The sequence below is a fragment of the Rhinolophus sinicus genome, chromosome 5 (assembly GCF_057876585.1).
Source record: "Rhinolophus sinicus isolate RSI-liver-muscle chromosome 5, RSI-T2T, whole genome shotgun sequence".
Taxonomy (NCBI): domain Eukaryota; kingdom Metazoa; phylum Chordata; class Mammalia; order Chiroptera; family Rhinolophidae; genus Rhinolophus; species Rhinolophus sinicus.
Genome location: NC_142505.1, coordinates 60,950,606 through 60,977,531, shown reverse-complemented (window position 1 = coordinate 60,977,531; position 26,926 = coordinate 60,950,606). Strand labels below are relative to the sequence as shown.

General features: G+C 39.0%; 1 protein-coding gene across 1 annotated transcript in view; it reads left to right on the top strand.

Annotated features, from left to right (window-relative positions):
- The window catches only part of SUCLG2 (succinate-CoA ligase GDP-forming subunit beta), a 253,427-nt gene that overhangs the window by 42,615 nt on the left and 183,886 nt on the right, over window positions 1–26,926 (top strand). Inside the window, exon 2 of the mRNA XM_019757202.3 lies at window positions 15,029–15,170. Coding sequence (XP_019612761.2) covers window positions 15,029–15,170 — 142 coding nt within the window. The remainder of the gene's footprint in view (window positions 1–15,028; window positions 15,171–26,926) is intronic.

Sequence of the window (26,926 nt, the reverse complement as noted above, 5' to 3'; positions counted from 1 at the left end):
AAAGTCTGTCCCTTGCAAGCTTCCACTGAATCTATTGGAAGGGACTTTGGGGAATAATTTAAGTAGGAACTAAAGGGGATGGAGGGAGGAATGGGACAGGGCTTTATGAAGGAGCTATATCTGATGCACAGAGTTGACACATTTAACCCATTGAAATGGCTATGCTGAACTCACATGTAACAAAACACCTTCATATAACTTGTCTGTTTGTATCCTGCCAGCATCCCTGGAAGGTTGAATATTCTGCTTTACTAATATCTCTGCTTCACTTGCTCAGTGTCATCAGCTCATTTGAGGTGGAGATCTTGAAAAACACCCTTGTAGGTCTCATAGTGGTGATGTATTTGGGCAATGTGGTTGAAGAAAAATAGTATTTTCCCTTCTCTATCATAAATAATCTGTTCTGCTGGCATGTGGAATGGTGTAAAATGGTTGGCTGGGTTTAGCTGAGCAATTAATGGCCCCAGAATAAGATTGAGCTTATGGCTGTTGTGTTATTGCACTGTTTTGGATTTGTTTTCAAGTGAGCACTTCACATGAAGACGATTCTTGGAACCCCAAACCCCTTTTGCTATGACAGAGACTCTCTCTCTCTCTCTCTCTCTCTCTCACACACACATTTTTATAAGATGAAATAATGACCAAATTTTCAGGAAATAACTTCTAGAATCATTCACTCATGTAAGAAGTGAGCAGAAACCAGTTTTTATGAACATGAACCTAACAAAAGACAAATCACTTGGACAAACCTTAGGCAATCCATGGATGAAAACCAGTACCCTCCCCTCTTTCCCTGAGCTCACTTCACTTGTTCTCCAGAGGTGCAGTGCTGGCATGCTGGGGGCAGTGCCTAGGCACATGGGTGCACACTGGGGCAGTGCCAGCCTCCAGCAGGCACAGGGACACCTCCAGGGGGCAGTTACTCGCACACAACAGGAGCTGTTGGCTCAGCAGAGCTCAGGTTTCTTCTATTAGGTTGGTGCAAAAGTAATTGCATTTTTGAAGTTATTTTTAACCTTCTAAACCGCAATTACTTTTGCATCAACCTAATCTGATTTTTTCACTTTTTCTGATTAAAGTTATTATTTCTTTACCTTGCCCTCTTTCATTTTATTGATTAATAAATTTAACTCCTGGACTTAAGTGTAGTTATTAAGTTAATTACATTAAGTATATAACTTTATATTTAGAAAAAATAAGAATATTGAGATTAATGTCACAATCATCTGTGTGTCCAATGTGAAGAAGTTCCAAATGTTGCTATTTTCTTGCATTTGCTCAGGTCCTTTTAAAACAAAAGACATAAAGCATAACCGATAAAGTTGAAGACCCTTAGAGCCCCTTCCTAAAACCCGTGCCCCTCTCTAACTCTCTAACATAGTCACTATCCCAAGCTTGACATTCACATTCCAAATTGTTTTACTATGTCAACTTATATTTGCAGGGGAGGAAAGACTGCTCCTCCGCCAGTCTTGGGTTTATTGACTGGGGTCCTGCAAACTGACTGACAAAAGGCAGATTGCCAAGAGAAAAACAAAGAGAAGTTTCAATAGTGGCTGCACCAATCTGCAATCCCACCAGTAGTGCATGAGGGATCACTTTTCTTCACATCCTCGCCAATACTTGTTGTTTGTTGATTTATTAATGGAGAAGATGAGGAGATTAGAAAGCACAATTGGTAACCACAAGATTGCCACGGGGATAAGAAAGTCAGTTTGGGGAATATTCCCCAATCAATAATGTTGTAAAGATTTGGGAGGGTATCTGATGGACACTTGTCTTATTAGGGAGACCACTTCAGGGATGATGTAGATGCCTGATCACTGCACTGTACACCTGAAGCTGAAGCGGAATAATAATGAATGTCAACTGTAATTTAATATGTATATATATACATAGTTATATGCATACGCACATATTCACAGGATGTGGAGTACAGCATAAGGAATAGACACAGTGGGAATGTAACGGCTGTGTGCCATGTCAGAGGGGTAGTAGATTGGGGGAAGGAAGGGGGTTATCGCTTTGTGAGGAGGTATAAATGTCTAACTATTACACTTTGTTTTGTACACCTGAAACTAATATAACAACAAACAAACAAAACACAAAAACAAAGAGAAGTTAATTAACAAGAGCATTGGGCTTATGTGGCATCTTACCAAAAGAGCAATACATTTGCAAAGAAATGAGAAGACAAAGGGAAAGGACTTTGAGATTCTAGAGGCAGCAAAAGGTAAACATGGGGACACTCATGGGAGATTAGGGCTGGCCAGTAAGTAAGATTTGTTACATTGATTCTTGCGGTGCTGCCTCTGGGCTAAGAGTATAGATTTGCCTCCTTGGACTAAGAATTGTCTTGCTCTTCCTGGTGGAGGGGTCAGGGGAGCAGAGAATTTTCCCTATATCTGTTTCTTTTCGGTTGCTTGCAGCTCAAAATAATCCTGTGATAGAGTGGCTATACATATATATTTATATATTTTTTGGGGGCATACTACGAACCCCTTCATTTGTCTCCAGAACATTGTTTAATATTTTTTTTTCCTGTTTAAGTATGCATACTCTTATGTGACCCTCTTCTCTGTCACATCCTTATTTTTCTCTGTTTTATTTTGGAAATATATCTGCATTGATATATTTCAAGAGCTGGTTCATCCTTTTAAACCATTTTAGAGTATTTCATTGGCTATGCCACAATTTACTAATCCTTATTTTTTATTTCTTTTTTGTTATTCCTGCATGATGTCTCTTTAATCCAGGAAGGCCTTGTGTTTTGTCCTTGGAGAAGAGCTGCAGATGGGCCATTGTAGCAGGATGAGGCTACAGTAGAGCGGTGTGCCTGTTGTCCTCTGGGATTAATATTAAGTAATGGAAGAAGGTTATAAGATCAAAGACCCAGCAGCTCTGATGTGGTGGAATGATGTACAGGAGTTTCAATAATTAAGTGTCATGCAAAGGCCAGGTTGGGCAAAAAATCCAAGCTTCAGATTATTTCTAAAGGAATGCTTTCTTGCGACACATACTGTGTTTCCCTGAAAATAAGACCTAGCTGGACAATCAGCTCTAATGCATCTTTTGGAGCAAAAATTAATATAAGACTCGGTATTATATTATATTATATTATATTATATTATATTATATTATATTATATTACATTATAGAATCAGTTTTATATTATATAAGACCCGGTCTTATAGTAAAATAAGACCGGGTCTTATATTAATTTTTGCTCCAAAAGATGCGTGAGAGCTGATTGTCCGGCTAGATCTTATTTTCCAGGAAACACAGTAAAATTCACCAGGTTTATATGTCTGTGTGAAGTGTGCATGTGGTGTGCGTGTGTGTGTGTGTAGTCTGTCTAATACTAGATTTCTTTTTATCTTAAACCCTACAGTATCTAATCCAGGAGTAAGCTTTGCATCGTCACTAAACTGTATCTAGAATTCCTCCATTTCTGCCCTCTCTATTGTTTAGTTGAGGGGTCTGCAAACCAAATTCGGTTTTTGTAAATGAAACTTCCTTGGAACTTGTCGCGTCCTGCATGACAAGAGCTGTGGGAAGCGAGAAGGGTGGCACAGGGTTAAGAAAGACCAGAGCCAAGAGTAGAGTACAATCTGGGCCAAGGGACTCAAACCCCAAGGACTGAGCCCCTGAATCAGCCAGCGTGGCTTTTATTAGTTAACAATTGAGGAGGTAAAGATTGTCAATCTCAAGATCTGTGAGTTATGTGCCTGCTGGCTGTCTAATTGAAAGTCCCCATTGTGCTCCATCTTGTACTTTGCCTTCACACACATGCACAACCCCAGGGTATCTGTTGGAGGGGAGGGACCGATGTGATTCCATAGGACCTCAGTTTGCTGAGACATCCCCTCAAGGAAGCTTCTCCAATCTCTCTTCATCAGGCCTCAGTTTGCTGAGGCGCACTCCCCTGTGAAATCCTGGGAAAAGTGGGGGAACAGTTTGGCAGCTGTAAGGCAACAGGAACACATAGCCCTGCCCATCATTTTATATATTATCTGTGCCTGTTTTATGCTATAGAGGCAGAGTTGGATTGTTGAAACAGAGACTATCTGATCTCAAAGCCTGAATTACTTAATGTTTTACTGTTTATAGGGAAAGGTTGCTCACTCTGGTCTGGTTTAATGCAGCTCTCTGGTAACCGGTTTCATTGTCTAAACAGAAGACAGACTGACTCTTCTAAAATGTGAATTTGATCTCATCCACCCTGCTTAAACAACTGAGTGAATAAAATCTAAAATCTGGCCCGTGGCTTACAAGCACCTGCATGGTCTCCCTGCTCACTTTTCCATCCTCTTACCTTACTCCCCCTACTTCCTGCTCATAAGAATCCTTTCCTCCCTCCGAGCCTTGGACAGTGTCCTCACAGCTTCTTCACATGTCCACCTCCTTTCTGTCTTCAGGCCTCAGGACAGATGTCACTGCCTTAGAGATCACCACTCCGTCTACAGTTGGCCTCCATAATTCGTCATGTGTATTTTATTTCCTTGATAGCACTTTCCACTGTGTCATGATAGTCTTCATGTGTGTGTTCATGTCCATCTTCCCTGCCGTCCCTCGGAGGACATAAACACCGTAACAGCAAAGAGCTTGTCTGTGCTGTTGACCGGCACAGCTCAGATGACAAGCACAGCGGCCGCCATGTTATAAATGCTCGGTGGAATACTGTTAAACGAATGGACAGGCTACAGGTCCTGCCAGATTCCTGGTAGGCGTTCAATGCGTGTATATGTTTATGCTACCTTAATTTGTTTCTCTGCTATGCGAGTGTATAAATAAATCTTGCCCACTTCTGTTCACAATATAAAATTAAAGTAATTTTCTTTTGCAACATAATTGAGCTGGCACACTCTCCAGTAGGGGACAGGCAGGCATTTTGAAATGATGTATTTTTAGTGCATTTTATACATTTATTTCTGCTGTTAACATACTAATATTTATCAAGGTTGTATTCTGCCTCCACCTCCTTCTTTCTTGTTGGCACAGCAGAAGTCTGAAGTTATGGAGTCAACTCTCCTTTGGGCATTTGCCCTTTCTACAAAGAGTTTTACATTTCTTTGCTCCATAAAAAATATATACTACTTTTCTGCTAACCCTAGGATAAAAAGAACAGGGTGGTGTCTTTGAGAATCTTAATTCTTTTGATTTAGTGAAACCCATCCGGAGCTTCCCATCCTTAGCCCCAACCCCCTGTTCAGTGCAGCTCTGTACCTCCCTGCAGAGAAATCTCTATACCGCCTCCAGCTTCTCTTCCTGCCCCAGTGAGTTCCACAGCTCAGGACCCGCTTTTGTGGGCTGGGAGGTGCTTGACCATTACTGTCTCATTGAAGAGCACAGACTCTGGTGTCAGGCACACCGCAATTTGAAATATGGCTCTGCCTCTAATGAGCTTTGTTACTCTCAACAAGCACTTAGCTTCTCTGAGCCTTAATTTGCTCATCTGTAAAATGGGCTTCTGCTAGTTTCTTCCTGGTAGGGTTGTGGTGAGAATTAAATGAGGTAATGCTCATCAAGTGTATAGTTAATGAACTTCATGGTACTCATACATATTAGCTAGTATTCAGTTTGGTTTAAAAAACAATTAGACTTTGTCAAGGTAACTCAAGAAGAACTAATTCTAAAATAGGAAACTGCTATGATCCAATTTCTGGATAGTCTGAAAGATCAACTTTCAATTCTTTCCTGGTAGGACAAATTGTTTTATTTTATTTTTTAATGGATGCTATCCCCTACCTCCGTACTGCCTGGGGTCTTAGACAGAGAGTTGTGGTACTATCAGATGCCTTGTAAGTGGAATAAAAGTGGCTGCAAGCTCCTGGTCAGATCCGAGTCTGATTTCTTGCATAGACTTCAAGTGTTGTTTCTCTTGATCAGTAAACTTTAAAGTACTTCTCTTCTCTAGCCATCTATTCTAATTAAATTCCACACCCCATCAACACTGTTTTTTCAGGCACCACACCATCGTTATCAGTATTCCCAATTTGCAAGCTGCTTTTGTTTTCTCTTCTTTTAAATGCAAAACTGGTATTTTTAGGTCAGGAATGGATGTATAGTTTTTGTCTGGTGGCAGTTCCAGGTCCTTTTTATTGACATAGGATCACAGGTGGACCCAGAAAAATCAGTCAATTGATCAATCAGTTGGAATAATAGAAAGCTCAGGGGTTTTTTTATGCAGACTTGGATTTATATCTTGACTCTTACTTAACTAGCTGAGTGGCCTTAGATGAGTTACTTAAACTCTTTTCACCTCAAAATTTCCTCATGGGTGAGATGGGGATTTCATGGCTCATGAGATGGAAAGTAAATTTGCTTAGTACAAATAGCACATTTTAAGTTGCTTAGCAAATGCGAGATTGATCTGGCCTTTCCTGTTGTAAATTACTGTTCTGTCTCTTTTTATGATTGTTGAGTGATTTAAATGTAGAGATTCCACTAGTAAAGAGTTTAAAATGACCTCCCCAATGCATTTAAAATGAACAGCAGGACGCTAGGAGCACTTCTTTATCAGTTATGTGATGACCACCTGCTATTTTTATTCTAGTGATTGCTGAGTGTCTCCTTGTTACACTTTTTCTCCCCCTTTGTATTTCTGCATTAATAATAACTGACTTTTTTTTTTTTTTTTTTTTTTTTTTTTTTTTTAGTACTTATGATATGCTGGGCACTGTTTGGATTGATTTACATATATTAACTCATTTAATCCTCACAACAACCATGAAAATGGGCCTGTTAATTTCCTCCACTTTGGAAATAAGGAAAATCAGGTGCCTTTTCTCTCATCAGAGTATGGGTAGCCTCCCTCTGTACCCCTGCTAGAGTGTAAGAACTCAACCATTGTGGGTTAATTAACTGTTAATTAATTTTCTTACCGTGTGTAACGTGGGGATAACCTGAATGGAGAGGGGTCAGGAGCATTTTAGTTCTAGACATCAAGGAGTAAAACATCAAAGTGTCAATACCCATGTACCTGCTCTTCTATGTCTCACATTATTGCTTTTTCCTATCCATGGATTTAGGCTGCTAATTACACATTGCGTTGCTTTTCTTTGTTTCTTTAGCCTGTTTTCTTTATGAAGGAAGAGTTGATGTGCTGGCATTATCACATTAAGGGCCTAACAGAAAAGTACTATTATTTTTATTATTGTTATCATTATTATTATTATTATTTTTTTTTTTTCTTCTTAAAAGCAGTATTCCACTTACTCTCTTTTGCAGAGTAACAGTGAAGTGGCTTTTTCATCAGAGCCTGTTTTAAGCAATCAGGCCTTTTATTTTGTGATACTCATAGAGATCTGTCTTTTCATATGTACCAACATATTTGAAGCCTAGTATTTCCTAGGTAACATGACTATGGTAGATTTATGGGTGCTAATTTACATACAGAATGACGTTGGCAGAAACTAAAATGTAACAAATACATACCAGCTTTTGGCTTGCCACAGCCCCTAGCATTTGCCTCTTGGCCATACCTGTAACCACAGGGATTCCACGTTGTTTCTGTTAAGATCTCAAAGTGAGGTTTAAGAGCCTCTTCCTATGGGGTGGCAGGCTATAGGAGAGGTGGTGGTTCTCTGGGACAGTGATTGGAAGCTTTTGCTCCCCACCTAGTTTTTACCCTGCTTTCCAAGAACCCTGCTACAGTTAAGTAAGCCCTTCGTTTTTCAGACAAGTCAATGCCTAGGTTTGATTACTTCCTTTCAGTGTTTTTAAATAGAGTGATTTTCATTACACAAATAATGAATGATTTTTTTCTATAAATTTAAAAAAAAAAAAAAAAAAAATATATATATATATATATATATATATATATATATATATATATATATATATACACATACATACATACACATAGATTAGGTTAAATCTTCCTTTGATCAGCATCTTCCAGTTCTGCCCTCCTCCACTTTACTGGCATTAGGCTTGGTGAACTTCTTCTGGACCTTTTCATATACTTATACACAGCTCTATCTTGAAAAGATGCAGAATGTTGCTTTGTGTGTGGACATGTGTACCCGAAATAGAAATGTTATTCTACTTTATATGTTGAATGAAACTTGGTGTTTTCTTTCAGTAATGTGCCTTGGAGAACAATCAGTGTTAGGATGTTCATACTTATCAGACTAGACTGGTCGATGAGGCTATTACAAGTTATTCCCAAGATTTCAGTGGTAAACACATCATAGGTTTATTTCTCATTTCCTGCCAGTGTGGGTCAGGTGACTTGAAGGCAGAGGTCTTAAGGTAATAACTCAGTAATCCAGGCTGCTTCCACCCTGCGACTCCACCCTCCCTTCCAACAGCAGTGGCTGCCAGGTCCTTGCAGCCAACATAAAGGGTGCGGAGGGTTACACATGGTTGCTTAAAAGTTTTGGCATGCTAGTTATAACAGAACTGAGAATGGAGAGGACCACGTTGATAGTGGGTGCTGTTGTGTTGCCATAGATATTTTAAATGTCTCATATAGTTTGACTATTTGTGGTTTAGTTAGCCAGTCTATTTGATGGGCATTTTAGGTCACTTCCAACTTTACCCTCTAGTATGTACCACACTACACAGAAAATCCCTGTATGTATCCTCAGTACATGTGTGTTTTGCTAGGTCAGATCCAATACATGGATGGGCCAGACCAGAGGATGTGAGTGTTTTAGTTTTCATAAATGCTGTCTAATTGTCTTTGAAGGTGCTTACAGTGCCGTTTTATTTGCATGGGTAGGATATGAGAAAGCACAGTTTACCCTACCTTTACCAGTGACATTCCCAAAACTTTGGCAGAGTGGCTTCTCATGTTTCATTTTTGTTTTCCTGATTGCTAGTGAGTGTTTGGCTCTTCTAATGCTCCTTCATGCTGCTTTCCTAAGTGAAGCAGTACTGCTGTGGGAAGTTGTTACTGTAGGCAGAAAGAACAGGCCTTGGGGAGAGGGGGAGGAAGGGAAGGAGGAAGTGAGGGAAAACAAACTAGGGAAGAGACGAGATCATTCTTAAGAAGAGGTGCAGCTGCCAGATCAGCCAAAACCCCATTTCGGTGGCCTAGAGCAGACCCAGGACGCCATCTTGTCCCTCAGGGTGAACTTGAGCTAATTGTAACGGATTATAAAATTATTAGCATTACAGGGAGAGAATATCCTCCCTCCCTCCGTGTCACCATGACAAGGGCCAAATAAGACAAAAATCCCTCCTCCCGATGGGAAGGAGTGGTCAGCAAAGACCCACCTGGGAACGCCTATAACTCCACCCCTAAATCTTGAATATTTCACGTCCTCATTTTGAAAATAATTCCCAAGCCCCATCCCTCTTCGGCACAGTGGCTATCCTCCCAGCCTGCCCACTGCTACCACGCTGAAAGTGCACTGTCCTTCCCTCCTTCTTTCAATAAATTTACTGCTTGCTCGGCTTATTCTGTAGCCTTGGAACTTTCCTGCGGTGTAACCCAGGACCAGTTCTCTTGACAGCAAAGTCTGGCTGAAGGCAGTGAATGCAGATCACCTGTGGGCAGATGTGGCTCACAGATTCTCCCTTTGGGGACGCCCAGCTCAGTGACATCACTTTCTGTACTCGCTTTATTGATTTTATTTTCCCCTCCTGTGGTGCTATTTCAGTAGTTTCTAAACCTCTAATTTTAAAACCATAGGGTGAAGTATGATTTCTTGGTTGTGTCATTTTCTTTTTTTTTCTGTGTAGCTGTCTAATTTTGTGCTTTGATTTTTTTTTCCTTTTTGGTTTTGTGAGTTTTTGCCTGAGTCATTGTCTTTTTATTTCTTAGTTCTCTTTGTCCTTTCCTTCATTTTTAAATTCTTTCTTTTCTGCCTCTGCTCCCTTGTTCCCACAAGCTCTTAAATCCTCATGTGCTGCTTTTCTTTTAAGTTGTATTTTCTTCTTTTTTTTTTTTTTAGCTTAGAAATGGTTGGTCTTTCTAAGACATGGAAGGGAAGGGAACAATGGAAAGGTCCGTATACAGATCCACAGTAAACAGCCCAGATGCTCACCTGCGCCAGCTGTTTGGAGACCATGATGCTCTTCCTAATATGTTCATTTTGCCAAAGTCTGAATGAAAGAAGGAAAGAAAATTGGAATTAGACCGGTTCTCATTCTGCCTCTGGCTCATGATGCACGTTAAATGCTCTCTTTAGCCTCAGTGTTCCTGGCTTAAAATGATGAGGTTGGACTCCAGTGGTTCATACCTTGGAATCTCACTATATGAGACATGACTGCCTGGGAAACAAATGTAGACTAGGGTACCAACATTGCCTTCATAAGTGGGCTACTGCCATTTCCTTGCTCCTATGCTTTCAGGTTCTGTGGAGCACCATGTCTTTTAATAGAACTTAGCAACGGAAGGCAAATAGTTACGGAGGTGTTAGGACCATTGGAAAACAAACAGGGCTGGGGAGGCATCCCAGAGATTGGCAACAGCAGGAATCTTCTATCAGCCCAGGGAGTGGAAGGAGGTATGTTGTTATCAGGCCAGGGCCAGCTGATGGGTGCAGGAGTCATAGTGGGGGAGGTAGTGGGACTGGAATTATAGAAGAAAGGACAGTCTGGAGGGACCTGAGCTTCAGAGGAGAGGCAGCCACTGCCGGAGTTGTTGCCCAACTCAGAAAGAGGAAGACAAAGCCTGCTGTCTTCCTATCACTGTCCAGTCTCTGAACAGTCTCCAATTTAGGCAGAATCTGGTTGACAAAGTGTGGGGAGATCCCAAAGGCACGTAAGCAAGTAACTGGCAGAAATAATTGAAAGGTACTGTGTCAGATTATCTTTAGACTTCCTTCCATTGCTTACATTCCAGAATTCATGGATTTCCTGGGAAATCCTGACTTCTCTCCTGCAGTGAAGATATTAGTCTAGTCTTTTAGCAGGTAGCTCTCTTCCTAGGAGTTGAAATAAACTACTTCTACCATTATAGTGTCTTAGGACTCACACCTCCACCTGCCTCCCTCCCAAAGCCTGGAGCAGTTAGTTAGTTTTCCTTACACTTGCTGTGGCAGTGTTTCTGAGAGTTCTATTCCTGGTAGATTTTTGGCCTTTTGAACAGGTACATGATCTTATTCATCCCGGTCACAGTCTTTATCACCAAGAGCCTCTGGGAATGTGGGGCCAGAATACAGATGCAGTGAACCAGCAGTACCACACAGTCAGTCAATACTGTTGATCAGAGAAGCTTTGCAGTTTGGCAGCTCCTGTGATCTTGAGCCAGTGGCTTAACCTTCAGCCTGGGCTTCCTAATTTGTAAGATGGTTTTATTAGTTAGGTGCTAATGATCAGTTAGGTTCTGCAACAGTAACAAATAATTCTCGGAATCTCAGTGGCTGAAAATTCACAAAAATTTATTTTTCACTACACAAGCATTGCCAGTTTCCTGGGGTTGTGTCGGTCCTCATTCTGGCCTCTGGCTGATACCATATTTCCTTGAAGATAAGACCTAACCGGACCATCAGCTCTAATGCGTCTTTTGGAGCAAAAATTAATATAAGACCCTGTCATATTTTACTATAAGACCAGGTATAATATAATATAATATAATATAATATAATATAATATAATATAATATAATATAATATAATATACTGGGTCTTATATTAATTTTCGCTCCAAAAGATGCATTAGAGCTGATTGTCTGGCTAGGGCTCATTTTCGGGGAAACACAGTAGATCAGCTGCCATCTTGAATACTGCCATTCCCAGGTCAAGAGAGAACTTGGGTGACTGGGAGGTTGGTAATCAGTGTTGGCCCAGAGGTGTCACCCACCATATGTACTTACAACTTAGCAGCCAGAACTAGTTACATGGGCTAAGGCCAGGAATGCCTGGGAGAAGGAAGATTAGGAATATTTGTTGGATTGCATTAATGACAGCTATTGAGAAAGATAATAATACTTGACTTTTCATGATTGTTTTGACCCTTAGATACATGAGTGCTTACTTAGTACAATGCCTAACACATGGTGAATGCTCAGCCAATAGTAGATGGAACTATTAATATTGTTATTGTTCAGCAGTTTATTGCATCCATTTGCTTAGCAAATGTCTCGTCTCCTTTTTTCTTCCACCTGAACATACAAAAGTAGACTTAAGTTGTTCCTCTCTAGATCTATCCCAGCTTCTTAATAAATGAAGTTGAGTTAATGAAGTTTTAGACCCAGTCAGGGACTGTATTCTTCCAAGTTTAGGGTTGACAAACATAGGTGATTATTCTGTAAGATGGTCACTTTGTAGAGTGATAGCTTGGAATCAGCAGTGGCTTTGGAACTGGGTTCACTGTGTTAGTTTTCAATTTCAGAGCGACTGATTTTAAGCAGGCTTTCATTTGAGTCAATGCAGAAACCGTCAATATGTATTATATGTCTCTGAAGCTGGTTTCTGGATCAATTGCAATTAGTGTGCAGCAAATTGCATTAACATATCTAAAATTAATACAGTGAGTGTTCTGATGAAAAGGAATTGACCGTGACCACATTGTGGCTGTTTTTGATCTCTCTCAAGTGTTCTTTTCAACCAGTCTTTTTTTTTCTTCTTCTTTTGTTAATTGCTTTAAATTGATATGTCAACATAGACTTAAATCTATGGATTCTTCCCCATATTCCTTTTAAAAGTGGTTCCAGAATATGGTTTATATCTAATGTTTAATCTTATCTTTTTTTAAGGGGCTTTCACTAAATGCTTAAAACTTGAATATTTCTTGATATGTTATGTGATGTGCTATTAAGACTATTGAGAAGATGAATATGTTCGTTTTTGAATTTTTGTGTTATTTAAATTACGAATGTTTCATCAAAACTTAAAAATTCAGAAGAGTAACAAATCATATGCAGTTATACAGTATATAGTAAACGATGTGAGCATTATTTGCCTGGCAATTTATTTTTATCCCAGCATATGTGTTTCTAAAGAAGTGCAGGCAACTTCAGTATTAAAGCCATCATTACCAATTTTCATTAAGTACAGAACAGAGAGATATCTTTAGGTTTAGTCGTATCGAAATTTGAATTTTTTACCAGTGTGTGTAAATTACATCATGTTTATTTCAGGTCTAAAGGATTTTTACTTTTCTGTTTTTAGAGAAGGTCAGTTTCTGGGAATGAACAATGATCTACATCAGGGGACAGAAGAACAAAGGACAGGGGTTATTCACTTGGACACCTAACTGGTATTGTTTGAGTATCTTCAATATGCCAACCACTGTCATACTATTTATAAAGAGAAAAAGAAGTTGAAGATACACTCTGGCCTTGAGTAGAACTCCCTCTAGTTCCCAGATGCTGGAGCCACTTTGAAATGGCCCTTGTCCCAAGCTCCATGATTGCTTTGCAGCTTGGAGATTCCAAAAGAAAATGCCATTTTAAGGACACATTAGAGGTCCTGAAAGCTAATGGGTCCCTGTGGGAAAGGCTTGTGGACCTCAGTTTCTGGTCTGTGTGATAACTGCCTTGGACATCCACCGGGGCCCTTGACAGAAATCGCTAGGAGGTGACAGGTGATCTTCCGCCACCAGTCTTGTGATCCAGTTGTACGGCTGATGCTTTGGTTTGTTAGTCCATTAATGACATTGCCATCCTACCTCCTGTGAGTAGTGGTTCCTTTGCATCACGACTCTTGGATGAAAGTGAGCTTCACCTTAGGGTATTCATTTTTCCCTATTGTTTTTCCTTCTTTTAAAAAATGGTCTTATGGATTTGATAGGGAATGCTGTTGATCTTATTGGATAAAATGAGAAGAATTTACCTGTTCATGTCATTCTGCCCTTTGATCATTTTCTTTCAGCACAGATAGTAACAACTAAGTGATAGTGCCTATGGGGAAACCACTCCGACATGATGCTTAAGCAAGTTTACTTTAATACACAAATTTCAGTTTTTAGGAACTAGTTTCATAGTGACTCAGGTTACTGCACTGAACTTTGGTTATGAGTGATTATATAATGAGTATACGCAGACTCCATTAAAAACTATGGGAAAGAAATGGATTAGTCTGTGGCCCATTGACTTCAAATTTCCTGAGATACCTTGCAGTGATTAATGATGTGCATACAGGTATTGAAATAATGCTGTGAGCTTTATTTGTTTAGGGTGGGGGTTGGGAGGCATACGCTATATAATAGAGTCCTTAACATTTTTAAAAAATAACTTTTTATTTTAAAATACTTATAGACTCACAGGGAGCTGTAAAAATAGTGCAAGAGTCCCATGTATGCTTCTCCCAGCTTCCCCTAATGTTGACGCCTTACATAGTTTTAGTACAGTATCAAAACCAGGAAACCGGCATTGGTGTGTTACTGCTAACTAGATGACAGATCTTACTGAGTGTCTTGCAGGGTGTCATGCGGGGTCTCTGGTCCCGCTTCCCACATAAGAACGCAGGACATGGTGAGGCCAAAAAGGAACACCCACAGAGCCACAGATAGGGGAATCATATGACTATATCCTTGCTGGCGCCTGGGTTGTAGACACAGGAAGCAGGAGCCACACGATCCCGCCATCTGCTTTTCTGCCAACCAACCTCACTTGCTAACTGCAATCTGCCTCCCTGCAATCTGCAATCCGCAATCCGCCCTTGCTAGCTCAGCCACCATCTTCTTTCTAGCCCCTATTTGCTGCTAGCGTAGCCACGACAGTTATATTAGTGGCCAGTGACTCACTGGGTACAGCTGACAGCCAACTAGCCACAGCTGATGGCCATCCGATCACAGTTGATGGCCATTTACTACCCGAGTGAGCGAGCACCTTTCCACGTGAGGGCAAGAGGCTGGAAACTGCATTCCTTGCTCTGTCCCCACATTGAGTTGTCATAGTTTTTAAAAATTTGCATTTATTTGTGTGTGTGTGTGTGTATGTGTAGTTCTGTAACATTTTGATAAGAAAAATAATTAAGCATGAAGAATTAATATACTTTTTTTCTTTTGTCTTTCTAAAATCTGTGTTGCTGATGGTTATCTGAGGGTTCCTGTAAGACTGGCCATATAGGTTGACTGGTATTTCTCTTGTTATTAATAAGTGTTCTTGCTTTTCCCCCAATTTCTCTAGCCAGTGCAATTAACCTCCAGACGATGGCTGAACCTGCAGGAATACCAGAGCAAGAAACTGATGTCTGACAACGGAGTGAAAGTTCAAAGATTCTTTGTAGCAGACACTGCGAATGAAGCTCTGGAGGCCGCTAAGAGACTAAGTAAGCTAATTCATACCAGGTGAAATACGCTGGCTCAAATTAGGAAATTCACAGGTAGCTATTTCCCACTAGTTACATTGCTTTGTTGCAGGTTCTACTAACAGTGACAGATGCAGTGGAGAACTTTGAATTGCAAAGGCAAAAAAGCCCAATTAGGAAACCTTTATTCTCTTACATGAGAAAGCATCATACGGGATGTCACTCTATGGTAATTTTGTCCAAGTTTTTCAGTTTGGTTCAATCCATTTTACCCTGTTCTCTTCTCTGTGGTTTAGTAGCTGTGAGAAATCTGGTTGAAGGGTGTGGAGTGTCAAAGAGAAGCCCATCGTAGGGTAAATCAGGAAGGATAGTTGGCATCCTTTTTCAAGACTCTTAGAACATGGGGAAGTTCCCTGAATGACTGACTGGGGGAGAGAAGGGAGGAACACGCATTTGGAAGTCAGGCTGACTTTGGTTCAGTGTTCTGCCCTCCCATTTACTAGCCCCATAGCTTTTGTATGAGTGCCTTTTCCTTCCTGTGCCTCAGTTTTCTTACCTATTAATCGAGGCTGATGTGTTTATCTCCCGATGCTGTTGTGAGTCTTTGAGGGAGCCTCTATGTTGGTATGTGGTAGAACATCTAGCCAATTTCCCTATTTATAGATTAAGTAATTAGGAATCAGATTCTGCTGTTTTTCAGTGAACTTTCCTTTCTGTGGCATATAGACTCTTACTGTCGGGCAGGGTTAGCAGTGTACAATAGAAGTATAATGTGAGCCACATAAAGGTTTTTAAGTCACCTTAAGAAAATTCGAAAGAAATGGGTGAAATTAAATTGAATACTGTATTTTGTTTACCCCAATGTATTCAAAATGTGATTTTTTTCAACATGTAATATAAAACAATTATGAACGCGATGCTTTGCGTTCTCTTTTGTTTTTCCGTCTTTGTCCTCATCTTCACAAATCCGGTCTGCATTTTATCCCGCCAGCACATCTCATTTCATGTGCTCAATAGACGCTTGTGGCTGGTGGCTCCCATATTGGACAGCTCCGATCTGGACACTAGAAGCCTTTGCATGTACATTCTTTGCCTGTAACCTTCGAAAGCAGTCGTTTCCCATTGAAAATAAAGAATAGAGCATCTGTTAACTGGCCTTGCCCAGGCAGCGCAGCCAGGTTTGAGAGTACAAGACAGAAACGCCCCATATTTCAATTTTTCAATTTTTTATGCTCTTAAGAGTAAGCAGTGAGGGAGGAGCTACAGTGAGCAATTGGTCTCCTTTTATCTCCCTTTCAAAGTTCCTTCAAATACTTGTACACCAGATCTTTTCTATGTTACGTCAATTGAAGTGTATATTTATTCTTCTCTTCAATAAATATTTATTGATTATCGACCATGTATTAGGCACCATGGATGCAGCAGTGGGAGATAAGCAAGTCCTCTTTCTTCTTAGAACTTATATTAAAAAGAAATTAATTGGTACTTTACAGATGCTAAATTTAGAAACTGAGATCAACTGATATTTTAAGAAATGATAATTGGTGTCATTTTCAAAAACTGTCAGAATTGCTTTTTATGGTAAAAAAAACAAAACAGTAAAATTAGCCCTAAACCTGGATGAATATTCCTCAGTAAACTCTGATAATAGACTCAGTAAAGGTTAGTATTCCAACCTTTTTACTTGAAAGGATCACTTTTGTTTTATATTCCTGTGGTTTGGGGATTGGGTAATGAGAGCAAAGTAATGTAAAGTTCATGTTGGTCTTCATTTCCTCCGTTATTTTCTTAAATGTGCTGATATACTAGTATTTCAGGTTTAAGGGTCCTTCTTAAGGGAATTATGGAAGCCGGCTGATTACCCTCCCTCAGGCACTGCACAGCTGAAGGGACTTATTTTTCAGATTTTCATGGAGCTTTGGACTTGCTGAACTAATTGGCTTCTTAGTCGTGGATTTGTTTTATAAGCATTTATTTAGCCACCACTTTGTGGTCGGGGATTGTACACTGTTTTTAAGACACCATTTTTGCTTTGGAGGAATTAGCAAGATGTCATTCATGTGCTGGGGCCATTAGTTACAGGGTGAAGGGAGGGAAAGAGACAGACAATGAAGCAAGTTTAAATAAAACTTTGAAAAAATGAAAATAAACTTTTAAAAAAGGCATTTTGGTTCTTGAGGAGTGTTGTTTTTTTTTTTTTTTTTAAGAAAACTCTTAACTGGGAAAGGGGTTGAAAATAACTTTGGCTGTGTGTCACATCCCTGTGACACTCCTTTACTGAGTGTAGCCAGGGGCCGGCCTCTCTGGTACTGCTTAGAGCCAAAAGAGAACTGAGAAAATGAATCCAGGCACCTGTTTGGTGAGTGAATGAGTAATCCGTCTCTTATTCAGTGAGCAGTTTCAGTAGAAGGAAAGTCTCCTCTGGTTTTGATCAGAAAGGATATTTATCGTATTGGAAGAGGAGATGATACCAAGTCTAACTGGGTGAAAATGAACCGAGTTGATAGTGAATATAAAAGGAAGTGCATATGGCACTGCGATTGCCTGAAGAAAGTGAAACAAGAAGAATCTGGCAAAACTTCATAGTATTTACATTCTTGTCACCCCAAGATTGACAAGAGCCAAGTGCACAACTGGAGTTTTACCAAATAGATTGGAGGTAAAGGTTGAAACTGAATCGTACATGTATCTTTCTGATTGTCCCAAAAATGGGAACTCCACCTAATAATTATGATATTTTAATGGGAAAAATTATATGGGAGGATAATATGCCTAACATATGTAAGTCCTATATGAGATTTTGTTGCTATCAGTATCGTCATTATCAGCATATAATTTCAGGGAGTCCACTGCTGTCATGATTCAAATTCATAGACAAATCTGAGACGTGATAATCAGTATCCTATCAGTCGTGTGTTATGAGAGTTCATATTTTAATTTAAAAAGTTTGTAAATGATTTATATGTATTTGCTCATCTTTCTACTTTATTTATATGTGGCTGTGTTTTAAAATAAAATATTTTATAAAGTATTTTGAAAATCGATGTTGCTTGAGACATGTGTTTGATTTCCAGGAATCTGCGTGTATGAGCTTAATAATCTCTTTGTGACAGAACCACATTCCTCGTTGTCTGCTGGCCATCCATTTATGGGTGTCTCCATCTCTCCTGGTCCAAATGGAACTTGTCATCTCTTGGTTGCTCTAAACCGTCTCTTCCTTTTATGTCCCTCTCCTTACCAAGCTGAGATCCCTCCAGATCATTTCTAATGCCTTTCATGTTTAACATATTCAATCAGTTGCCAAATACTGCCATTTTTAGTGCAGCATTGTTGTTTTGCAAAGCAAGGAAACAGGCAAGATAAGGTTAAAAACTTGCCAAGGTTGTACTGCTAATAATTGACAAAGATGGGATTTCTACCCAGTCAGATTAGATTTAATCTCCTCCCCAAGCATTTATCCTCTTTGTTAACTTGATGATGATATTCTTGGGAGACTTTTCTGTGTGAGTCAGCATCTTTAAGATGGAAAATACATATTAATAAAATTAGAAGATTAAATTAAACAGGATGTAGCAGGTTCTAAGGTACAATTTATAGAAACTGTGTAATCTGCAGATATTTTCTTAATGATTCATTTTATTATATCTCTTTGGACAATAGAACATTTTGCCAGATAGTTATGGAAAGCTTGTTAATTTGAACATTTGTTTAAAATGGGTAATGTAAACCTTTTGTTTCTGAAACACAATTCATAATGATAAGATACTGAGTGAGAGTCTCATTTTCTTGCACAGAAAATGGATTTATGTCTGATTGAGAGAGTAAATTTGGTTTGGTGAATTAAGTTTTTAATATGTGGATAATATTCATTTCTGTAGCAGTTTGTATGAGCTACCTTTTGTAATCATGCTTTAAAGAAGCAATTGTTTTTCTTGCCTACAGTTTTCTCAGGAGGTTTATTAACTACCTACATTTCTCCTCTGTGGACTAAATTTAATGTATACATTCAAAGATAATTGCAGAATGCCCACTGTGTGCATGTCTCATATTGATGTTGCCTTTCAGTTGTCTTTAAAGACGGATGAGGGGCTGTGTCCCTTACCTCAAAATGCCTGTCTTGATAGTATTTGCATATAAGCATAGATGAAACCATTAGAATCACCCCTTTTTAGTTTGTGGAATCTCCACAATTTATTAATTATTCATGTTGATATGAGATGCTCAAACATTTGACTCAGCAAGAAGATTGTATTTCAAAACCTCAGTTATTATTATTAGTATTTTTTTTTTTTTTTGCCAGGGAAGAAATTGAAATATGAATGGAGAAATTCATCTTCCCTGAGCTAATGACCTACATCCTAAAATGGAGATAAGGAGTTTTTATTGAACTTGTCTTGCTTTGGATTGCTTTTAGCTATAACATATTTTCATTCGTCAAAACGATAACTTGTTCTTTTCGTTTTATGTATAATCACATCTTAAGCCCCGTGAATTACACCATAAAGAAACTGTATTTTAGGCAAAAAGGGAACTGCTGATTGACTCGTACTATTAATCCTCTAGCAGTTACAAGCCTCCTAGACTATTGTGGCTTTGTCATATCACACTGTGTGGTCAGGACCTTGCCAAAGGTCTTACAACCTTTGTAGTGAGATGATGGTCATTATTGTCTTATAATGACAAGCAAGGATAACATTGATTTCTCTGTATTAAATCTTCATTTTACCACCATATCAGCTACCCATTATTTTGAATCTGGAGTCAGGAATGCAAAGAAGCAAATGGCACATATGGGCCATCAGAGGTTGTAGCAGTGTCTGCTTTCCAAAAATAATCGTGGTGTCCTCATGAGATAGATGGTTTCTGTGGTGAGATTTGATGCTGACTGCTGCTGGTTCCTTCTCATTTTCTGTGCCTCAGTTGCCCACCTTGTTGGAGTATGTGAACCTCCCAGTGTCTTTTTTTGTAACTTACTTAATGCTTATTTTAGCTAGAGTCAATTTCTATTGCTTGTTGCTAAAAACTCTGACTCTTCCAGACAGAAAGTGTTTATCATGGGTCCTGAGACATAGTAAATGCTCAATAAATATTGTTATTCAGAAAATTTTTACTTCTTAATGTTTGCTTACAAATTCTCCTTAAAGGAACACTTGAATTGGCATTAAAGGCTTTTCCTAACTGTATTCCTATTATATATATCCCATTTCCTATTGTATATATTTTTGTAAAGAGATCCCCTATTATAAAATGTTTTTGTCTCTTCTTGCGTCTGCAAATATACATGAGTTTCTCTGGTCCTCTCCGTAGAATCTCTGTGTGCTAGAATGTCTTTTCCCTCCTAGTTCTGTGGTGTTCACTGAACAGAAGCAGCAGGAGACCTATAGAGTGAAGGTGAGATCAAGGCAGGTTGTGGGCAGGCAGGCTTTATGGAAGCTCACATGTAGCTTCCTGCCAGTTTCCTTAGAAACGAATAACAATGCTCTCAAAATTAATGCCTCAACTTGAATTTTGGCAGTATACTAAAGCAAAGATTAATTCTTCTTTTCACACTTTAACCAATAAAAATAATAGTGGTTGCATTTAACCTTTGGGATCCGGCTGTGTGCCTGGCATCCTGCTGAGCATTTTGTGGGTGTGAGCTCATGTGATCCTTATGTAAACGCAAAGGAAGGCTTTCCTTTAGGGACTGGTTCTGAATATCACCAGATCTCTGCCTGCCCATGATTGTGTATCCACGGTAACTGACATCATTTCACTTTCTGTCTTTTCAGTGTATTGTTAATGGAGTTATTTATTAACCTGTATTTTAAAGCCACCTCATTGTGAAGGAACAAAAAGTTATGTGCATGTTCTCATTTTCCAGGATTTTCTTGTGAATTATTTTTCCCTGGGGTCTTTGATTCACCCCAGTGTACAGTTTGGTAGTTCTCAATGTCCACAGGCTACCTGCTGGGGTTGTAGGTGTAGACAAACGTTGCTTGGGGGTAAGGGGGCATGAGAGCTAGTTCCGTATTATCTGTCAGTCTGGATATATTGGCTATTAAAAGAAATCTTAAACATAAACAGAAATCTCTTCTGATTTTAAAAGGAGTGTGCTCATTATTTTGATTTTGGAAACTATGGAAAAGTACAAAGAAGTAAAAACCTCCTTCTATCCCATCATCCAGAGGGGACCTGACTTAATATTAACATATTTTCTTCTATTTTTCTTGCGCATTCATTCAGTCAGCAACATTAATTTCTGTGTATGTATTTAGGTAAATATAATTGAGAAAGAATGTTTTTATTTGGGAAAATACTATACATACACTTCTGTATTTTACTTTTAAAATTCTACATTATAACATGAACATCACCCAAATATTAATATTTTTTTCAAAAATGTTGTTTTAATGGTTGTATGGTAATCCCTAGATTGACTGTTATTTCCTATTATGACTTATTTAGATTGTTTTCTGTTTGGGTATGGTAGGTAGTGCTAGCTTCTGTAACCTGTAAACTGCTCATTCTCAGTAGCTTACTACAATGCAGTGATTTCTCAGTGACACAAAAGCCCAGGGTGGTATTCTTGATCTGCCTCTAGGTGATGACCCACAGATCCAGCCTCATTCATCATGTCACTCTGCTCTCGTCATCACGTGGCTCCCAGAGATGACCTGGGCATGTGTTCATCTCAGCCACTTAAGAGGAAACAGTATGGTGGATTGCATGTGGAGATTGCATGTGGCAGCAGCCAAATCACTCAGATCACATTCTATTTATTGGCTAAAATTCATCAGATAATCACAATGAATTGCAAGATAGACTGGGAATATAGTCTCATGCACACTTCGGGAGAAGAGGAAAGGGGTTTGTGATCACATAGCAGTCTGTAGTGTTTAGAATTTGGGGGAGTTTGTCCCTTTGCTTCTTGGCTTAGAAAGAACATGAACTCTACAGTAAGAACACAGGTCTTAGCCCTGTTCTACTTTAATTACTTAAGCTATAATTTACTGGACTGTAAAATTAAGGATAATGATGCATATTTCAAGGAATGATTCAGGTGAAAAAAGACAAACATAGCGCATGTGTCCTACAAACGAGGGACTCACCAGTTTACCTTCTTCTCTTCATTGTTTTTTTATCTGAGCTGAGTGAATATTCTGAGCCATCATAAAAGGAATATAATAACAACTATTGAAAACATCAACAGCAGATAAAAAATAAAAGTGCTTGGTGCTTTTGTAGTAACATCCAAGTGTTAAACTATGTTTACTGTGTTTCCCCGAAAATAAGACCTAGCCAGACAATCAGCTCTAATACATCTTTTGGAGCAAATATTAATATAAAACCCGGCCTTATATTACATTATATTACATAAGACCCAGTCTTATATTATAGTAAAATAAGACCGGTTCTTATATTAATTTTTGCTCCAAAAGACACATTAGATATGATTGTCCGGCTGGGTCTTATTTTCGGGGAAACACAGTATGTGCAACTTGTCAGATGATTTGATAATGATTATGTTACTTGTATAGTGTTGGTTGATATTTTGTAGGGTAACTGGGGTCCATGAAATCAAAAGTTACATAATTTTAAAAGAAAATGAAATCGTGCTTTTTTTTTTACATTGCAACAGAATAAGTACTACCTAAGGAATTTTGCTTTTAAGATGCTACATTATTCCCCAAGGCGGTTATTACAGGAGTTGGCAATGTTTAACAGATGTGCATAAATAGTACTAAGGTTCGATTTGACTTTTTTAGGTTACTGCAAAAAAATTCGGAAAATGAATTGAGAAAATTAAAAAAAATATATTGCTTGATCTATCTTTAGGAAGAAGACCAGAGGAGTAAACAAGCTACCTCAATTATGTATTTTTTTTTCTTTCATTCAATGTGGAACAAGCTAAGGGATTTTGTGAGTCTGTTATTTTTCTCAAATTAAATAGGGGCGAAGTATTAGAGTTTTGTGTTTTTTGTGTGTGTGTTGTTTTTTTTTGTCTTCAGACTTTTGTTTGAGTGAATATACGAGTCACTTAGTGTGGGGAAAAGGAAGCAGATGGGATGTGGATAACAGGATAACTAACAGTGCTAAAAGTATTTGATATACAGAAATCAAACTTTTCCGTTTTCAGGTTTTAGATGTATCACGGAAAAATAACTTCACATAAATATATATTTTCTTTATAAATAACCTGCACATGAGGACTATAAACACAAGAAAATCTCACTCCTTTCATGACTTTCCGCTTGCTCAGAATTCCTCACTATGCTTCCCTGTTTAGCTGATTCAGCATAAGCTCTTATGGCCAGTCGTCCGTGACATGGTCGTGGTCTGCCTTGCCCACACTGTGCCTCTTTGTGCCATTTGCCAGTGTGTGGCCACATCAGTTCCCTTCCTGCCTTTGTCCATGTTCTTTCCTTAGTTAGAGTGCCTTTTAACCCAGGGAGATCTCTCTGGAGTTGGCCCAGTTCAAATACTGCATCTGCCACATGCTAGCTCGGCAAGTGATTTGACCCCTAGGATCCTCAGTTTTCCCATCTGTAAAATGGGTGAAGTATTAGGTTGGTGCAAAAGTAATTGTGGTTTTTGCAATTGCTTTTAACGTTTTAAACTGCAATTACTTTTGCATCAACCTAATAATACTACTTCTTAGGGTGCCATGAGAGTGAAATGAAGTCATGTATGTAGAAGGTGTAGCATAGTTGTATACCCTGAAGTCTCAATGATGCTTAGTTGGGATCATTATCATTGTTATTATTACCTTTTGGTCCAGCCTAACTTTTCCCCTTAGTGCTGTCTTCTGGGAGGTCCTGTGGTGTTTCAGAAGGTGGGCTCTGAAGGAGACTGCCTTGTTATCAAACCTTGCTCCTCCCCTTTATTAGTTGTGTTCAACTTCTCTAGGACTCCATTTCCTCATCTGTAAAACATAGGATGTCAGTTGTATCTACCCATGGATTTCGTGGGAGGAGTGACCTTGGTCTTAATACAGTGTCTTGCTCATAGGAAACATGGGTAGATGTTGTTGTGTGTATGTATGTGTGTTTAATTGAGATATTTTGACAGGTAACATATTAGTTTCAGGTGTACAGATATATGTATATATTGTGAAATGATCACCACAATATGTCTAACATTCATCACCATCCATAGTTACACTGTTTTTCTTTTTGCTGAGAACTTTTAAGATCTACTCCTACAAACTTTCAAATATGCAATACAGTATTATTAATTATAGTCACCACACTGTACATTACCTCCCCGGGACTTAAAATAAATAAGTCATGGGCATGTAATAACTGGAAGTTTGTATCTTTTAGTTCCCTCAGTCATTTTGCCCACTCTCCACCCCTTACCTCTGGCAGCCACCACTCTGTAATGTGTTATTTTTGGGGATTTTTTGCTGTTAGATTCCAAATATAAGAGATCATATGGTATTTCTCTTTCTCTGTCTGACTTATTTCACTTAGCACAATGCCCTCAAGGTCCATGCATATCAATGGCAGGATTTCCTTCTTTTTTATGGCTGAGTAATAATTCCATGGTGTATACAGTGTTTGTGTGTGTGTGTGTGTGTGTATGTACTGGAGGTGCCAAAAAATGTATACTAGTGGACACTTTGGTCACCGTTGCTCAAGCAGTAGTTCGATGTAATCAGAAGTGTCTGGACGCTGATGGTAACCACTTTGAATACCTCTTGAATTGCAGAACTCAAATGTGACTTGTATTCATCTTTTGTTGTCGGTATATATTGAGTATTATAATTTTAATAGTTTTTTTCCTTTATTAAAATATGTATACGTTTTTTTGGCACCATACACACACACACACACACACACACACTGCATTTTCTTTATCCATTCATCCATCAATGGTCACTTAGATTGTTTCTATATCTTTGCTATTTTAAATAATACTACAGTGACCATATCTTTCCGAGTTAGTGTTTTTGTTTCCTTTGGATAAATACCAAAACGTGGAATTGCTGTATCTTCTGGTAGTTCTGTTTTAATTTTTTGAGGAACCTCCACACTGATTTCCGAAGTGGCTGTAACAATTTACATTCCCACCAACAATGCAGGTGTTGTCATTATATTACTGTGGTTTTTGCTGTTATGGTAGGTGGTATACTCCACATTTCAGTGTTCATGAGGTGGGGGTAGAGAATAATTTAACCTGTATGGCCTGTACCCTGGAGGGAGGAATCACGTTCCTTATGAGATAGTTGTAGGCTGACCTCTCATACAATACTTTTCATATAAGAAATCGGTTATGTGTGTTCCTGTTAACCAGGGCAAGAGGTTTCAAGATTCATCTGGCATTTAAAGTTTTCTTAAGTGTCTGTAAGCTTAGATGACCATCCTTACTGGTTTGCCTGGAACAGACTTAGATACATCTGTTATTCTAAAACTATAATTAGTAGCAATCCCATTCAAAATTGTTTCCATTTAAACAAGGTATTTGGTCACCTTACTGAAAGAGTAACTTTAAGGATGACTCTTTGATAGCAACTGTCCTAAACATGAAGCCAGTTTAGTAGGACAGAATATGATAACTTTAAGTATTTTCCCATGATTTCATGCAGGTTTTAAATGAAGGATGAATGAGATGAAAGTCCCTTTCTGACACTGTTAGGAATGTCTGCAGGGAGCAGGGTATAAAACAGTTGGTTAGGACAAGGCTTGATTCTTTGTTCCAGGGCCAAGGCTGTTTCCCATTCATCTTTGCATTCCTGGTACCTCAAACATAGATGCGTTCTGTAAGTGGTTGCAGAATGGAAAAATCAATAAGAGAACAAACACCCCAGGGAACCTTCCATCTGGGTTAACCATTGCCAAGAAGGACTTCTTTGATGTACTCACCCAGTTGGGTTTTCTCTAATGCCCCGGGTCGTGTTCTTGAGCTTAGTTTAGGGAGAAGGTAAAACTAAGGGAGCAGCAGCCCCATTGGCCCTAGTGGGAAGGTGGGAAGTCATGAAGAGACACATCAGCTTGGCAGCTCTGCCTGCTTTCAGCTTTGTGGCAGAAATTGGTCCTGGTTCTCTTCAGGCTGGTCCTCCTCTTTACTGCCACAGAAACAGCTTTGATCAAAATGCAGGGATGGTCAAGTCTTCTGGTATTGCCAGCAATGAATCAACTTAGACAAGGAGCTTGACCTTCTGCCATGTTCTCTGCTCTAGCACGTCATGTTAATGAAAGTCCCTGGTCCATTGTGGCTTTTCATCCTATTTACATAAACGAGCTCTATTTTCAGTTATAAGATCTTGGATGTGTGTTCATTTCAGTTGAAAGGTAGCCCAAGTATTCTCATTTCAGCACATTTTAATCACTGGCTTCCCTGCTCTTAGAAAAAAATAATATTCTGCAGTATTGAATAGTAGGTTGTCATAATTTTGTGAGAGTGGTGTGTATGCTCTGCTTTGATAAAGTAAGAGAAGGGTCTATAAGGAAACCCAGGGAAGGCTCGAAACACGTGTGATGTAAGTAATCTTTTTTCTCCCTGGGTCTCATGGAAACGATCCCTCAAAATGATTGGTGAAAAATTGGCAATACTAGCTTTGAAGAGAGAAGTTATAACTTAGATTATTTTGCTAGTTGTGTGTCAAAGTAGTTATTTGTGGGAAAGAGAAGCATTCTGCCTGAGGAAAGTATAGATGGCTGCCTTCTGAGATAGATATCTGTGGACAACCCCTCAAAGGATACTGCTTTGAGTAAACCCAGGTCGTTCCTTGTTTTGTAGGTTGGGAAACTTTGGGTACCCAATCAGAATTCATAAGACTAAGGAGCTTAGAC